The sequence below is a fragment of the Melopsittacus undulatus genome, chromosome 7 (assembly GCF_012275295.1).
Source record: "Melopsittacus undulatus isolate bMelUnd1 chromosome 7, bMelUnd1.mat.Z, whole genome shotgun sequence".
NCBI lineage: Eukaryota > Metazoa > Chordata > Aves > Psittaciformes > Psittaculidae > Melopsittacus > Melopsittacus undulatus.
This window is the reverse complement of record NC_047533.1, coordinates 49,228,466-49,246,152: the sequence shown is the minus strand read 5'-3', so window position 1 is coordinate 49,246,152 and position 17,687 is coordinate 49,228,466. Positions and strand designations below refer to the sequence as shown.

Sequence of the window (17,687 nt, the reverse complement as noted above, 5' to 3'; positions counted from 1 at the left end):
TTCTTTTTTTCTTTTTCCTTTTTTTTTAATTTTTCCATTTTTTTAAACTGCAGGGTTTGCCTTTGGTCCACAGTTAAAAGGACACACAGCAGTGGAGCTCTGACTGGATGCAGCAGAATACATGGAAAGGACTTCGGTTATTGCAATTATAGTAAGAAAAGGCAGTGGGGGAGGAGGAGTGAATGCCCTTCTGTAAAGTAATCCTCAGGGTTTTTCTATGCACAAATTGCTGCATGTTTCCTATATTTAAAGTATATGAAAAGCCTGAAGTAACCAAAATCTAATGCGGTGATAAACCACAGAATAAGTGGTTCAAGTAGTAAAGAGAATAAGGGGAGAAAGAGGAGACCAGACTGAGAAAGCAGAGAAGAGGAGGAGGAAGAGTTGTTACTAATAATCCTCATTCTTAAATAAAATAAAAAAAAACCCAAAACAAACCCCCAAACCCAAAACAGAAAACAACTCCCAAACAAATTAAAGAAAAACCCCTCAAAATAGACAAAAAAAAAAAAGGAAAAGAAAAAAGGTTACATCCGTGTTAGTCCCATGATATTACAGCTGCTCCTTGCAAAGGGAGTCCTAAAAAAGAAACAGTGAAGAAACTTGGTCTGATGCTCAGATGGAGGTGCCTCGGTCTGGGTCACTACCAATATTCAGCCCCAGAGTAGGAGTTGGTTGGTAAGGGATAGATGACATTGTTTTGATGGGGCTTCTGAAAAAGCCACCGTTGGGTGCTCTGTGCCTGAAAGGGCCAGTTCGGTGCTCAGGCACACTGCCAAAGGAGAAACCCGAAGCGGCTTTAGCAGACAGCGTGCGGCTCAGAGTCTGGATCTGTTCTGGTATGAAGGTGGTTGTGGTGATGTGAGTGTTTCTGAAGTCACTGATTTGCTCCAGTGCCTGACGTGTGGGTAAAGTGTCAATGTCCAGCGGGGTCAAGTCAATCGACGAGGTGGAAAACTGTTTATGGGGACTGTCGTCGTCTGTGCAGAGGCTGTTCACTCGCCTGTGGAGGTGCTCCAGGTCGATCTCCTTGTCATCCTGGGGAATGAGAAAAACAAGAGGCACCACTCACCATTGCCATTTGTGCTAGGCTGAAGCTTCACAGTGCAATCAGAACTGCTTGGGAAGCATAACACACAATTAACTACAACTGGCTCTTGGCTGATGGCATCTCTGAGTGTCACCAGCAAACACCCCCACTGCCTGAAGCTGTGCAGGCTAAGCCAAACTTACACCACAGCTGCCTTCAAACTCTGAATCCCAACAACAAAACTCCATTGCTACTGCTGGGTTTCTGTCAGGAAAAGCCAGGCTTGGAGCTAGGGCTTGGACTGGACTAGCAACAGCTGAATAACAGTAAACTTTCTGCCATGAAAGCAAAGCATGATCTCAGATGTCAGGGATGATGCCAGTTCTTCAACTTGGCAATGAGGACTAAATTTGGATGTCAACATGGGAGGCTCCGAGGGATGAGGTTGCTGTCTTTACCATCCTCTCAGGGCTTATAGAAAGGCTAAAAACATCTCATGTTGCTTTTTGCCTTTATAATATAAATTGTGGTGTAGAAAAGCTGAACTTACAGACAAAAAAACCAAGCACTATTGACTCATTGACATAACACAGAAAGAAGTACACCAGGCAATTTTCAACTAAGGTGCCAACAGAGGGATTGATTCTCCCATTACCTACAAAGAAGCAATTCCATTGATTCTAATGGAATTACACTCTTGTGGGTGAGAGGAAAAGGCAACCTGGGGTATTTATTGTATCACCCCTCCTCTTACCTCTGCCCCCTTTCCTTCTTAAATCTCTCCTCCCAGAGAACTCAATTAAACAGGTTTGGTTGTTATAATTGAGAATTTAAGAAAGAGGAGAAACTCCTGGGTGCCATAGTAAATCACCTGCACTGCACATACATATTTCCACTGAACTGCAAAGCTTAATTCAAAGCGGCATTAAGGGTACACAAGCAGGGGTATTCCCTCAGTCTAGTCAGTGCAGCTAATTCAGAACAAAAATCAATTTCAACTAACCTTAAAATTTACCTTAATCTCTGTGAAATCTACTGGCTCTTCCAGGCCACTAGAAATATCTCACACTCTAGGACCTCACAGAGGATAATTAGGCAGCCGATAGATGTGCACTGATGACTTCCAGCCTTGATTACTGCAATTCACTGACTGGCTTGATCCAGAGCTCCCTGAATCAATGGCAGAACTCCTAGAATAATGTATGGGCTTGAGATCCCTCCTTTGTTTAGGAATGAAGACAAGTACTCTGAAAGAGTCCACACCTAGAACAAACTGCAGGAGTTCATCTACTTAGCAATATGGATCACTGAATATTTGCACTGGTACCACACCAAACACAGAGTCTGACTGGAAGGAGACTGACAGGCCAGCTCTACTCCAGGATTTTATCTTCTGAGGGTAGGGACAGGGTGACAAATCAAGGGAAAAGGGGCAGGGAACAGGGCATCAGGGATCTTCCAGGGACTGGACGATCGCTGACCATGGAGGCTTTGGTTTGGGCTCATCATGGGAAGGAAAAAAATTGCAGTGCTCATTTCCTGGACTTAGCTTTCTGTCTATAGTTTATTCATATGTGGACATAGACATGGATGCACATAACAACTACACAGGTGACATCAAAACCAAACGCATTCACCAAACGCTCTCTCTTAAAAACTTTGGAGCTGCATACGGATGCAGGAGAATTGAGGCCACATCAGAAGATAAAGAAATATACAGAGGCTCTCTACAACACGTGCAAGTCATGACTATGTCTCTGAGGTACAGTCCTAAATATTTTTCCTTTTTAAAGTTTTTCATAAATATCTTTGTGGTTTTTTGTTGTTGTTTATTTGTTTTTAATTTTGAAAAAGAAACACTTTCTAATCTAAAATGCCAGTCATGAAATGATTGGATTTTCATCACTTCTGAGCCTCTATAAGTTACTCAAAATATTTATCTTTCTGTTACAGACATGCATTTGGGGCTAGGGTCAGACCAGTGAAAATATATAAGCGGTGATACTCTCCCATGCTTAGCCCACAACCCGATCTCCACCCAACTGATACACCAAAATGAGACCCACTCACAGTAAGATTGTGCATATCTCCATAATATGATCTTTCCTCTTCTCTCTCGTCTGATCAGTAGTGAAATATTCAGCAGTTTTCACATTTAAATTATCATCAGGCTTCAGAGTCAACATCCCATTGAGATTACTGGGGCGGTTGATACTTCTCTCAGAGCTACCGCTTAAGGCTGTCTGCAGACTCAGGCAGACATCACTGAATGGGTTACTTCTGGTACGCGACCGAAATGTTATCTTCGCAACCATAAGACAATTTGTTTCAGTATAAATGCTTGCATTCTGGAGCACAAGTTGGCAGCCACCAGGAAAAAGGGTTGGCTTGCGGACCACAAACTGGCCCAATCTGACCCCCGATTCTGGACTAGTGGCCTGGAAGAGCCAATGGATTTCATGGAAGCTAAAATGAATTTTAAGAAAGTTAGTTAAGATGTATTTCTTTGCTGAATGACCCCCACTTCTTGAATAGTGGGGACATTCAGCACACACATCCACGTTAAACTCAGTTTTGAGCCAAGCTTTTCAATTTAGCGTTGAGATGCAATTTTAAATGCTAAGCTAATGACCATGTAACAAAGATCAAGGAGGCCAAATTATACCATTTGTGGAAAGTATACGCCCAAATTTCTCTGCATTTGAAAATCAAAACAGGAAATTTTATATACAATATCCATGTTGGTTTTTTATTTTCCTGTGTTACTCATCTTCGTTTTGCACCAGATAAATATGAAGAAATTCTGAAAGTTTGGGTAAAGAGAAATCAAGTACATTTTAGTTTTTAAAATAATTAACCAGTTGAAACTCTGTGGTTTTCATTCCTGAGAAACCAAATTTAAACATTAGAGATTTTTTTTCTTTCTTTTTAAAATTTTTCCTTTAATAATGGTCTGGTCCAGATCTTGAATAAAAAAAAAAAAAGCTTGGGAATTAAGACAGGCAAGAAAAGATTAAACATTCTAACATCTAACATCAGCAGTGCCAATGCTGTCTAATTAGGTAGTGTAATTAATCCTGCCTGATTACACAGCATTAGATTAAGCAGGAATAAACACAATGGAGAAACTGCAGAGAAGGTGAGACCGCTGCACACAAATTAACAGCAATACCCTGCAAGCTACATGGATCGAAAAGATGTAATTGATAGTGCTACATTAAAGCTCAGTTTTAGGTTCAGCTTTGGGCGTTGCTGCCAAATACCTTTTTGTAACTTCTTTCTTTCCAATGTTTTCCTAGTATTTTGTAGAACTAAAGACTTAATTCTGAAGCTACAAAATTTGTTGTAAGACTGCAATAAGGCTCAGATGGCTGGTAAAGGGACAAGCAGATTGCCACAGGAAGGAAAGCATTACACATGCAGGTGTAGAAGCAAACTCATCTCTGGTGTAAAATAACATGGTCTCTGTCCAAGGTTTCCTGAAACAAGTCTGTAGTAGATTTCAGAGATAAGTTTGGCCTGAATGTGAAAAATCTAATGTGCTCTTGCTTCCCTGAACTTCAGATGAAATAACAAGAGCTGAAGTTCACGGAAGCCTCAAGAGGTTAACATTTCTGAAATGGGGACAAGCTTATTTAAGAAGCTAACTGCTGATTAAAGGGCTAAACTTTGCAAATCTATTTTGAAAGACTCAGCCACTGAGCTTAGGGGATATATTTTTCAAGGAGAAGCTAAGAAACCTTTGAACCTGGTGAGAGTTAGCTTTCACCAGTGGGAATAATGAATGAAACATTGATGTATTAATAATGTACTATTCTGCAAGTAACAGTTGTGTTTTACTCAGAATAGTTGCATATTTATACATCATCAACATACAATTTTTTTTTCATTCAAGTATTTCTTAGAATAGGTAGAGATTTTGAGGAACAACATTTACCTTAAAAAATCAGGAAGCTAAGGAAATATCTCTGAATTTGATTCCCCACCCTCTCTAATGTTATAATGTCAAGGCAGCAATAGTTAGGGTGCATGAAAACTCCCCAGGAGAAATGGAGGGTCTAATACCTCTTTTGATGGAACCCGGGAGCCTTTCCTTTTATTCCACCATGTTTCCAACATTGCAATGAAACAGGATAGGACAATCCCAGCAGCGAGGATGCAGAAAACACCTGCAAAACTTTTTATGTCCAGGGCACCTCCTTTCTGTTTGGTATCCACAGATGAGTAAAGATCACATTGACTATTCTTTGGCCACCATTTGTGCTTCAGTATGTCCATGTCACCACTCTGCTGCAGCTCCAAAATCCTTGAGGAGAAAGCATAGAGTCAGGGGTTACAGTGGGGCAGTGGAGATAGCACTTGAGAGCACAAGGATGTAATCCAGCTACTCACAACCTTTCCTTATGTCTTGGAAATCCAAGCAGTTGATGAATCCAGACTGACTGATTTAGCTGGAAAAGAAAGCTTGAATATTGGGCTGCCTGTAAAATGGAGCATATGGGCATCTGTACTCCTCTCAAGATACAGGAAAGCACAAATAAGTTTCTCCTTCCTTCTTTAGGACCTTTAATGAAAATGCTTTACTTACTTAATATACCATATTTTCTTAACTGGTTTTTACTACAGTCTATGCCAATTGATTTTTGTACTGCATTAGATATTTAACAATATGGTTTTTGCATTTTAATCACTGGAGCAGAGCTATTTCAATTAAAAAAAAAAAGGAAAATACAGTTCAGACGTACAAGACAATGAGGGTGGAGTGGTCACACAACACTGGCATAGGCTACCCAGAGAGGTGGTGGACCTCCATGGCAGTTCAGAACCAAGGTATATTTACATCTGTATTTGCTGTTGCTAAATGCTGTACCTTGTGATACTATATTCTGTATTGTCTCTTGTTTATATACGGATGCTGTAATTACAACATCTTTGTCTAGCATTGAAAAACTTCCTGATGATTTCTTTCCTGAAATACCACAACTTATTGAACATGCTGAAATTGTATTAATGCCTTTTCTTAACAACGATTGGCAAAATATTCATGTTCTTTGGGGTGATCATTATCTGGATTTAATAAAAGGATTCTTGGGTCCAACCATTGCCTTAAGTCAGCTTTCTGTTGCTGCTAGACAATTGGATGGTTCTCAAGCAACTCCTCCTGCCAACCTTAGTGACTATTCCAATCCTCAGGAAGATTGGAAATCCTTATTTGCAAAGATTCAAGAGGCTATTTCTATTGTTGGTGTGAATTTTCCCATGTCTGGCAGAGTAGCTATTTTTTCTGCTGAATTATTTAAGATTCAAAAAGACAATATCAAAACTGCAAACCGACTGCTATGGTGGCATGTTAATGCATTAACTTGGGTCAAATCAGTAGTGGCAGAATATATTGCAAAACTACAAACGTGGCTGTTAGCACCGGCAGCCTATAGAGGAAAAGATGCCCCAACCATTGAAGGAATCGCCAGAAGCATTAGGGTGGCATCTGCAAGTGGAACAGGTCCTTCTAGACCTAGAAGAGAGGCTCACTTTCCAAAAGAGATTTCCAAAAATCTCTTTTGGAAAGAGAAATTTTGCAAAGAGATTTTTGGAAAGGACATGGCATTCTTTCCATGGGAAAACTGAGAGAAGTCCACCACGAGTCTAGCTTCCTCAGTATTTCGAGGGTTGTCTTCATCCTTGAAGACAGTTCAAGAGGTCTCAGCATATTGCAAGGGGATTGGGCTAGATGACCTTTGAAGGTCCCTTCCAACCCAAACTATTTTATGATTCTACCTTCTCTACCAATCTTTATCAGATTGCCTACTTGCTGCTTTGGAGAGAGAGCAGAACCATGACAACTTAAAGTAATCTTGCTCAACAGGAGTATGTGACCTGCTGGCAAGTAAGGTTCTTTGCTGCAGAAGTCACTCATTATTGCACCTACATACCCAGTCACTGCCAAAGAATTACTGGGCAGCTTGCAAGGTTTATGCAGTTAGCTAGACTTCCTGTGGGAGGAACAGCTTGAGGAACAAGAATTTTGTTTGGAGGAAGATCTTTGTATTCATTTTGTTTATTCCCGAGAAAAGTGTTTTTTTAACAAACATCCAGCAGTGACTAGAGCAGCAGCTGGGTGCCTCTGGTTAACCAAATAAAAATTTCAATGATTACACTTAAAACCAATAAAACAAAGGGAGTGTTTTCCTTCATGTAATAAATTTGTTTTTCATTTCAGTATTGGAAGGCAAACAATTACTTGTGCAATCATTTGACACAGCAGGCAAAAAATCCAAGTGCACACAAAGCAGCAGAGATCTGGGATGTTGCTACCAGAGACTGTACTGCACTGAAGGGGGAAGAAAAGCTGTTCCATTGATTCAGGGCTACCATAAGAGCTCAATGCACTCGTCTACCTCAACCTCAGCAAAATACAGCAGCAAGAATGGGAGTCTGAATGCACCTGGGATGCACAGGGCAACTGCTCTATACAGAGATCATTCAGTCTCTAATATGATTTGACCAGGTAGTGTCAATGAAGCCACTAAATTTTCTGTGTCACATCCTGTGCTGGTTTTGGCTGGGGAAAGGTTAATTTTCTTCATAGTAGCTGGTATGAGGCCATGTTGTGGATTTGTGCCAGCAACTGTTGATAACACAGTGATAGTTTAGTTATTGCTGAGCAGTACTGTGTAATACCTTGTGTTAGTAAGTATGTCACTGAAGGTCCAGCCCTGAAGAATGTCAAACAAGATCAGAGCTGCCTGGGCTATATTTCAAACTGTTCCAAACCCAATGCCAACTTAGGGAAGCCCCATTCCAAAGCTTCCTGAGGGGGCAAGGATAAGTCAAGGATGGGGGAACTCTATTCTGTTGCAAGAAACAGAATAGCTGTTATGAGACTTGCATGTTCAGAGGAGCTTTGGAGGCACAGGAACCATACAGAGGATTCTTGTCATTGCTGCCTACTGTGGAGAAGCCAGAGCCAGACCCACTGATAAGAAGAGATGTAACTGGGATAAACTGGAATATGAGCAAGTCTGACTAGATGAAAGGAAAATGGGAGAGGTCAAACACTGGAATAGAGAATTTGTAGCATCTCTATCTAGGCAATATTCAAAAGCCTACTGCGTAAGCCCCAGAGCAAACTGATCTAACTAGGCCTGGTTTGAGCAAATGGCTTGGCTGGAGACCTCCAGAGGCCCTTTCCTGCCATAACTACTCCTCTGCAGCTGCAAGCACAGTCCATATGCTTCTCTCTGTGATGGCATACAGTACTTACAGACATAACCCACCATAATTCTGGTTCTTGCTGCCCTAGCATCCTGCAATAGGACTTATGTAAATATTTTGGCTCAAACATTATAGTCTGTCAGGTTAGCAGGAGCAGCAGATAGCCAGCATAAACAGAACTCTCTTGTATAAATTCTTGTGGAATAGTAGAAGATGAATTTTAGATGCCCAATGCAAACATTTGGCATATGTGTTTTTATATTTGGGAATTACTGTACTATCTAACCAAGTCAGTAACATAACAACATTGCTGGGTTTATTTCTTCCAGCAGCAGATCTAATCCTCGAGCAGGGCTATTTTCTCTCTTTTATTCAGGCAGTCATAGAATGAGCCATCCAAATGATTGCTCTATTCTCATTAATTAAATGATTCTTCACTTGTCAGTATAATTCCTGATTACACAAGACATCTTTTTAACAATTGGCATTTGCATAAAGACACTGAACTTTGGCTTGTTCCTTAGCAGAGATTTATTCCTAATTGTACTCCTGCTAATTATCAGCAATTTTCTTTATGGATGTGACATATAAGTTCAATTATTTAAAGGAAAACATAAAAAAGAAGCAGAAACCAGAGACAGTAACTGTATAAACTCATGGAAAAACCTGAGTAATGGAAAGCTCATAATGAAGCCTTGTAAAGCTGAAAACAGATGTTGAGAGATAAAATACATATAAAAAGAAATTATAAGAGCATGAATATATAACTATATTAACTTCATAGAGAGCAAAAAGGAGATCCTTCTTCTGTTAGACTTTTATTATGAACACTTTGTTTCTAAATTTACCTGTTTATGGAACCAAAAAATAGTTAACATATTAAGAAGATTTAACACTACCAACCTGTTTCTAGTTATAAAACTTCCTGTTTTTTTTAGCAAACTTTCAGAAATGAAAAGAGTACTTTTATTGAAATTGCATGAAAAACATGATGAAGGGAGGCTTCTCACAAGCACACAGGCACTGCTATACTCAGGTGCTGCAGGAGCTTCCCACACGATGGCACTCTTTCCATAAGAATGCGTGTTTTTGCTGCAGCTCCCGGTGGGTGCCCTCACACACTCTAATCAGATACCTGTTGGGTGGCAGACACTACAATCAGTTTGATATTTGATTTTCAAATTTAATAAATGACTAAGATAATAATGCATTAACTAACTGCTCTGAATGATAATGATGTGATAAATGCTATACTTCCAGCAAGTGCCTCTTCTCACAAGTCCCCGATTTTTACAACTGAACTTCTCCTCGGCAACCTTGGCTCCTTTGAGCCTGCTGTATTGGTTGTATTGCAACACGTAAGCCAGTAGTAAAAGTGGTGGAAAGCAGTAAGTAGGGTGCATGAGTTCCTGCTGTTTTGAAATACCAGTCTTAAAAAAGCGTACAAAAGAAGCCTATATATTGAAATGATCTGATTTGTCTGAAAAAACATGACCTTTAAAACTTGCTTATGGATAGAGTGCAGGTTTAACATATTTTTCTCTGGCAGAAAACTGTTAGAATAACATTTTTCAAGCAATGATGTAAAGTTATTGAGCTGCACAAAAGAAAATGTCTGCATGCACTTTAACTGATTTGGCCCTGAATTCACAATGCCAAGTGATGTCCAGTGGATCTAAGCATAGAAAACTAAACTGCCTGTGGTTTCCAAATCTGCCAGTGATGTGAACAAATCCTACTGAATCAATGTGAAAAGGGCTGGATTTGGTTACTATGTACTTTGCTGCTGGCAGTGAAATGCAATTACTCCTGCAAAACACCCACAGATAAAAAAAAACCCAACTTACTATGATGTTCAAGGCCAAGCTGCATGCGGCCGTGAGCAAACTGGTCTAGTGGGAAGTGTCCCTGCCCATGGCAGGGGGGTTGGAATTAGATTATTTTAAGGTCTCCTCCAACCCAAACCAGTCTATGTTTCTGTGATACCAAGCTGTCACAAATGCTACAAAATTGAAACATCTCTGACAACACTCTTTTTTGATCTTGATTTTGATCTGAGTAGCGAGCCAGAGACATGACAGGCCATTTAGAATGAGATCAAAAATGCTAATACATGGTCTCTGAGATGCCAAAGGTTACTCCATATTGGTTTCCTGCACCAGGAATGTGTTATGCAGAGGGACAGCTTCACCACTGGCCCTGACTAGGAAGAGATGAGTTTCTAGTCTTCAGGATCAGGCTGCTGCAGAGAGGAGATGTGCAGAGCTATGCAATGAATGCCCTGTTGAAAGGGGAAGAAAAAGTAAGCAAGGAAGTAAATAGAAAGCTATTTGTGTACCTCAGTGTGCTGTGCCTTGGGGGCTAGAGCCAAGGCCCCAGTCTGGTTGCTGGCTCCTGGGTAGCTTGCACAGGTCACATTTGAGAGTGCTCAGTGCCTGCAGATGGGGTCAGACACTTAAAAGAGCTCAGGTAACTTCTCCAGTGGCTAGCCATGAGTCAAATTCCTTGGGCAAAACCTGCACACTGAAGCCTTTCTAACAAAAATCTGATACAAAGTCTTCAGAGAATTCGTTTTCCCTCTCATAAAACAAGATATGAAACCAAGCTGATTTGTGACCATCCTTCAGTTATCAAAGCAGACAGGTAGGAACCCACAAGGAAGAGTTGTTTGGTTTGTTTCAGTGAAGTGACTGCCCAAATCTTTCTTTTTCCAAGGAGTGGGAGTGATGCCAACTCCTATTTCATCTCCCTGAGCAGTCTTTAGCTTTTGGCAAAGCAGGTCTACCTCCTATGCATCAGAGCAGCTTTCTCAGGTGCCACCAGCTTTAGTGGTGGAGAGGGATGGCCATTGCCCAGCTTGGTGCCTCCTGCTTGGAGAAGAGGAAAACATGAAATAAGGGTGGAGACAAACAGGAGGCTCTTGGTGATCCCTTTCACCTCCTTCCCCACCAGCAGCACTTCACTGTCTGATGAGTTTTCATTATTTTGACCTTATACTTGGGGCCTTGTGGGAGACACATGTTGATGCTAACTCCAGTGACAACAAATACTGTCATTCCCCAGCTGCCCAACAAATCACATTCACATCATGCTGCAGCCATGGACTGTTAGGAAGCTGCTCAGCAGAGTGAAGGATGTATCTGTATTCACCTACAGGAGGTGAATATTCCTGTGTCATTTTGTCTTGCTCAGACAGAATAAAGAGATAGGGAATGACTGGAAATAAAATTCAAAAGTGTTGAAAAAGCTGGTGGGAAGGTGGTCATTCAGAATGAGCTGCTTGCCCAGCACCAGCTGCACTACCCCGTTAGCTGTCCCTAAACCTAAGTCTAAAATTAAAAGGGACACCGGATTATTGAAAAATAGAGCCCAGAGGTGAAGGAGGCATGGGAAGGTGTAGGACAGAAGTAGCTGTCCCGAGATGAAAGAAAGAGGGGAGCAGCGTCTACTCCTGAGCAGACTGAGGAAATGCTTGCAAGTGAGTAAAGCACCCGTGGTTAGATCATTGCTATTCCAGATCTTCCTTTGACTACCAGTCTTGGTATCTGTAAACAGAAGTGCTGGTTTTGAAGAGACTGTTTTCTGTATGACTTTCTTTTCTTTCTTTTTTTTTTAAGCCACTGTTTTAATGAGCTGCCAATCATGGGCTCCATGAGAGGAAATTTTTCACGCCAGCCAAACGCAGCTTGGGCTGCCAGATTAGACAAAGTTGTGCTCCCTCTCCACCCATTCCCACCACTTAACCCAGCAAAAGAGTGCCCTTGGGTCCAGCTTCGAAGCCTGTTTCTGGCAGGGACTCCAAGCAGATTTAAATCCAAGTAACTTGTGACCCATGAGGATAGGCAGGTGGTCGCCTTCTGGTCTGCCCTTCAGCAGTGCTTGGCATCACACTGCTGTTGCTAGGAAGTCAGTGCACAGAAACAAGGATAAGCATCTCACCTTCTAGATATGATAGAAGAAGCAGTAGTTAAACCAGACCTGCTGTTCAGCATTATGGATTTGCATATGAAACAGTATGAAAAGACAGAAAGTGGCTGACCACCTGTTTTGCTCAGCAAAGAACCATCAGCTTCAGAAGTTGCAACACTCATCACTTGGATCCCACAGATCAGTACCACTTTGTTCAAATTAGTGAGCTACTTAGATCTGCTAAGCTTACATGGACACTGTCAAATACAGAAGGCCAAATTTAAATGAAATAGCATCTGCAGTAATAAAAAATGAGATAGTAACTATATTTATCATAGAACGGTGGTGGAACTTTATAAGGACAGCTCTGTAACAGCTCTGTTCAAGCAAGCTGCATAGTTTTGCTGAATACTAACAATTCAGAAACCTAGATGAAAGAAGAAATCAAGCTATTCAAGATTTAAATTTTAATTTTAATATAGAAAAATTGAGGTGAGCTTAACTGGCATTTCACTACGCAGATCGTCGCTGCTTTCAGCAATAAGAGTAGTAGTACCCATTTATAAATCCCAAGTGACAAGAGAACATCTACAGACAGTTACATAAATATCACAAGTTCATTAGGCTCAGTGCTTTTATGGTAAACACCAAATTAATTCATTATGGTGAGTCATGGTACACTGCCAGCCTTATTAAAATGAATGAATGTACTTTCAAGGTGTATTGGTTCCTGTGCACTACCTGTATTCTCGTACTCCTTTAGAAAATTACTTGAAAAATGACAGTTACTAAGCTTTATAAAAAATTCAGTACTTCACAGCCACGTGAATGCCTGGGGCCTAATTTTCCTCTTGCTTCATTAGCATATACCAAAAGCACGTAAAGGCAGGGAAAGCTCTTGGAGTCTGCAGAAGAACAAGGCAACTGGAGCAGCTCTTCACCTCTACTCCTTGGTTTGCACCCCAAAAGGCTGCCTTGCTAATTGCCATGCTTCCATTGGGTCCACACTAACAGTGGATCTGGGATCCAAAGATCAGCTGTGGTGTTGCATGTGACAATGGAGACAGCACTTCTTCCTAAAACTACACTTTCTTCAAACACTCCCCTACATTAATTCTTGTGCAACACTAGAGGCAGTCATAAATGACATTTTGACTATATGAGGAGACAGTATGATTACACACATATAACTTCAGGTCCCAAGCTGCACATAAGCAAATCAGTATCTCTTTTCAGAATTGAAATAATTGTCAATTTCACACAGAATTGAGAAACCTCAGTGTTCAAAGTCAGTGTGAGTTTCATTAACTTCAGACGGTAGAGATTAACACAGGGCACACTTGGGAACCCAGCCTTGCCGGTGAGGCTGTGACAGAAGTGACATTTTTCTGCATCGGGACAGGATACCTGGATTAGGCAAATATAGAAAGCTTGGAAAATGCCTTTTCAGTCAGCATGTACTTCTTACATGTCTCCTCCCCAAAACCTCACCCGACCAAATAGGTCCTCCAGTGTCACTTGCAGCTGCCCCCTGCCTGAGAAGCCCTGTGGTAACAAGCCACATAAAGAACTGCTCTCCTGCTTAGTAGAAGAAAGCAAACAACTGAAAAAAGTACTTTAGTTTGATTTTGTGATTGTTTTCTGCAAAAGGGAGATGCAAACAGGTAGTTATTTGGGTCAATTACTATTTAATGTAGTTAAGTCTCAGATTTTTCTGAGCATAAAGTGCTAAGTTAAACAATGAAGTTTCCATTAAGAAAACACCAAAATGAAATAGTAAAATGTTTGTCTTTTGAGGAAAAAGATATTTTTAAGAAAAAGTTAGATCATAAGGGAGAGCTTTCATCTGTTTAGACAGTCTTCCAATGTCCTATTATAAGGATAAATAGATGAGTTCAGTGAACCTGACCTAGCACTGAATGAATATGCAAGGCTCATCCTCAGCTAAGAAGCAATTACATGAGAAATCAAATTACTAGCATGATTAATCTTGAGAGTTGTGGTGACTACTGAAATTTATTTTTTTAATATATATTGTATATGTTTATATTACCTTTAAAAGTCAAGCACTCATTACAGCTATGACAATATGGTGTTTGCTAATATTGAAGCTGGACTCCAACAGATTGGTAACAGGCAGAATGAAAGCAAGCCAAAGACACAAGAAAGCAGAAGACAGTAAATCCCATAGAGACCCAGAGTGTATCTGCAGTCAGGAAGGGAACACCTTGGGTGGTCTTTGAAAATGTCAGCATCATCTTTAAGCATACTGTGATATTTGGGTTATTAAATACAAGAAAAGATGTTTCATTTTAGGGTAAGCATCTGGAAATGATCATCTTTGCTTGGAGTCATGCTTCAGGCAGTGCAAAGCCTCATTCTTATACAAACTACTTACATCCTCATTTTGAGAAACACATCAGTTGCATTAAGTCCCATTAACTGACAGTCTAGAATAGCTCTTTTTAGAGTAAGAGATCTAGGTGATGCTTGCATATTTGACATTTATTTGCTATTTACATAAGTAAAAATGACAGAATACACAGCTGATGATTCTCTTGGGTTTTTAAACTGTTTGTCCAGTGTTTGTTTTTCTTTAAGCCCTTAAAAATGAAAAAAAAACCTTCAAAATTTTATTTTAGATAGTGCTTAAATGAATGATTTATATAGCTTGATTTAAATATCATCAGTTGGATCATAAAGAACCGAAATCAATAGTTTAAAGTTATCTCCAAGGTAAACAGAGTTGTTGATAGAAGCTAGACAGGTAAATACAAAGTCTGAAGATCAAATCACAGTAATATGCTTTGCGCCTGAAATCTGACATTTAAAAATATCTCAGAGGTTTTTATCTCCTAGGTACTTGGTTACAGCAATGAAAACTTCTCAGATTCATTCCCATCCAGGGTTTTATACGTACTGGGGTTTGAACACAGCACTTCTGAACATGAACACTACACTAACCAACCTTAGAGATTAATGTTATCCTGAGAGCCGTCCCCAAACAACCTTTTGGACACTAAAAGTGAAAATGCTTAAGGTATATCCCATATGATACATTAATCCTTCAGAATTTAATTCATTAATTTGTTATCCCAACTAAAAGCATTTCACAGAAGAATCATCTCTAGAGACACCCCCAAAATACATTCTTTCTGTAAAGCCTTTTTCAGATCACACTAGTGAATACTCTTCAAATACACACAGCTGCATAGCGGCTATCTAGGGAAGGCTAAGGAGTTGCCAGAGTTCTGCCTAGGAAATTATGAGAGCCCCTGCCAAATTTACAGGAGGCTCATAAGAGTGAATTTGATCATACTTATATGAAAAAAAGGAGATTTCTTACACAAAATCTTGCGATTTGAGAAATGCTCCCCCTGCTCTTCAGGCTAAATGTGTGTCAAACCACACTCTTGACACAAGGCTGGTCCAAGTTACAAGTATTTCTGCCAGACATGGGTGCCTGTGGAAATACTGCCTAGGGCACCTGGTCTGGCCTGGAGCTAGCTCTGCCTGCTTTCTCTACTAAGCTGCATCAGGTAAGCCTTCCTCCAAGGCACACAAAATCATAAATTTCTCTACCTTGATGAGCATTCAGATCTTCCAACATCCTCAGATTGGAAATGACAAATGATGAAGTAGCACAACTCTGCAAGCAAAGAACCTGTCTGAGTGCTGTGCTACACTCTGTGCGCAGCCCTAATCGATGCCATGTGTTGCTACTGCCTTTTGCAACTGCATTGCTCCTGTGTGCGGGAAGACAAGTTAGAAGTTGGCCTAGCCTCTCGTTTTCACCAGACTTAGTGATTACCTTTAACAACACATCAATGTGCCAGACTGCCAACCCTGCACACATAGGTTTTCTGCCGACATGAGAGCTTACTGATAGATTTTGAAGACAGAGCATCTTTCAGTGCCCTTGTAGGACTACCATCAATACAGAGAGGTGATGAAACCTGGTACAGACACCCTGCTAGCTACTGGGGTTACAAAAATTAATAATTCCTGGCTTATTGCCCTCCTTCCACTGCAGTGTATGTCCTGACGGGCTGCAGTCTACTTCGCATGATAGGAATCAGCACGGTGTTTACTCACAGGATCATACTACGTGATACTTCTGTACTACAGAAAAGTGCCCAGTGCCATTCAATGCAGGTAACAACCTGCAGGAGGACCCAGTGTTTGTTCTGTTAATAAAGTCATCTCCCTGGCAATACTGCAGTTTTTCAAGAGCCCCAGCCAGCTAAGCTTGTATGCCAGATTTAGCCTAATCAGGTCCTCTGGTCCTTCCTGCATTACAATAAGCAAGAGCTGATCCTGTCAACATCTGTAACAGTATTTTTTAAAGCCTCTGGGGTTTTTAGTGCTTTGGAACATGGCATTGCAACCAGACCTACCATTACTTTTACTGCTGCTGGAGGAAACAGAGCAGAAGGAATTGGCAGGAAATCTGATGCTTTGTATTTCACCTCATACCTTTTCCCCCCCTCAAATCTAGGCCCATGCTATTCATCTTCTGTGCAAACCAAGTTTCTTAGGCAAAAAATACACAAAGCAATGCCGCTAGTGTACCTAGTGTACCTAAGCCTTCCATCTGAAATTTCAGCCCAGGCAGAAGAAGGAGAAAATAACTGCTTTTCTTTGCAATTAATCCATCCAGGTCAGAACTGAGACTTCTTAGAGTAAGAAGCATGAATAAGAGAGTAAGTAGCATAAGATTAAGTTCTTGCCACCCACCAAAACATATCCCTCTTGTGCCCTATATTTCTAATATTTCATATTGGAGTGTCCAATGATTATATTCAACCGCAAACATACAAAAGCATAAGTCAGAAACAATCTAAACAGGGAAAGTTTAAAGGAGAAATCTCAAGCTTCATTTCTTAACTAACATTAAAATATAAAAACATATACTCATCAGCTTCCTGAGTGAGCACTAGTACAATCTGAGGGCTTTTCTTAACTCCAGAAAGATTTTAAGGCTTTTGACATTGTGACAAAGTTTAGTGATTTTAATAAGGAATTCTGCCTTCTTTCACTGCATATCTTCATTATCAAAGTCCACATGGTTAAACCAAGTAATTTTCTTACATTCTGTTTTTAAAAGTAAGCAACATGATTAAAGTATTCTGTTTTTTAGTCTTAGAGATCCTAATTATTTCTAAATGTTTGGGGGTTTTCTATGTTTTCAGAGGTGTGGGTTCTCCCCCCCCCCTTCTTCTCACCAATCTATTGACAACTGACCTGAAGATTGCAGTCCATTCAGCTCAGGGGAATGGAAGACATACAAAACATATGTGTGCTGTCATTGCTATGCAAGCTTCACTTGTACCCTTAAAGTGTTTTACAGCTTAACCAATGAAATCTGCAATTACAGGAGATGCCTTAAAGCAAGAATCTTTCATAGCCAGCCAGACTGGATAACAGGCACACTTACGCTCTGTTATTGTACCTACTGCCACTTCTTTAGTAAATTTATCAATCCACCATGTAGTCATGGAATTTCTAGTATCCAAAACTCAGAGGAGGAACC

At 40.4% G+C, this 17,687-nt stretch overlaps 1 protein-coding gene across 2 annotated transcripts in view; it reads right to left on the bottom strand.

The window, feature by feature from the left end:
• Positions 1-574: 574 nt before the first annotated feature.
• Positions 575-17,687, bottom strand: part of GRID2 (glutamate ionotropic receptor delta type subunit 2) — a 726,277-nt gene continuing 709,164 nt past the window's right edge. For both annotated transcript variants that reach the window (XM_005148665.3, XM_013128934.3), the window contains 2 exons: positions 5,096-5,336; positions 575-1,038 (listed from right to left, as the gene is read on the bottom strand). In XM_005148665.3, coding sequence (XP_005148722.1) covers positions 616-1,038; positions 5,096-5,336 — 664 coding nt within the window. In that variant the 3' untranslated portion in view covers positions 575-615. The remainder of the gene's footprint in view (positions 1,039-5,095; positions 5,337-17,687) is intronic.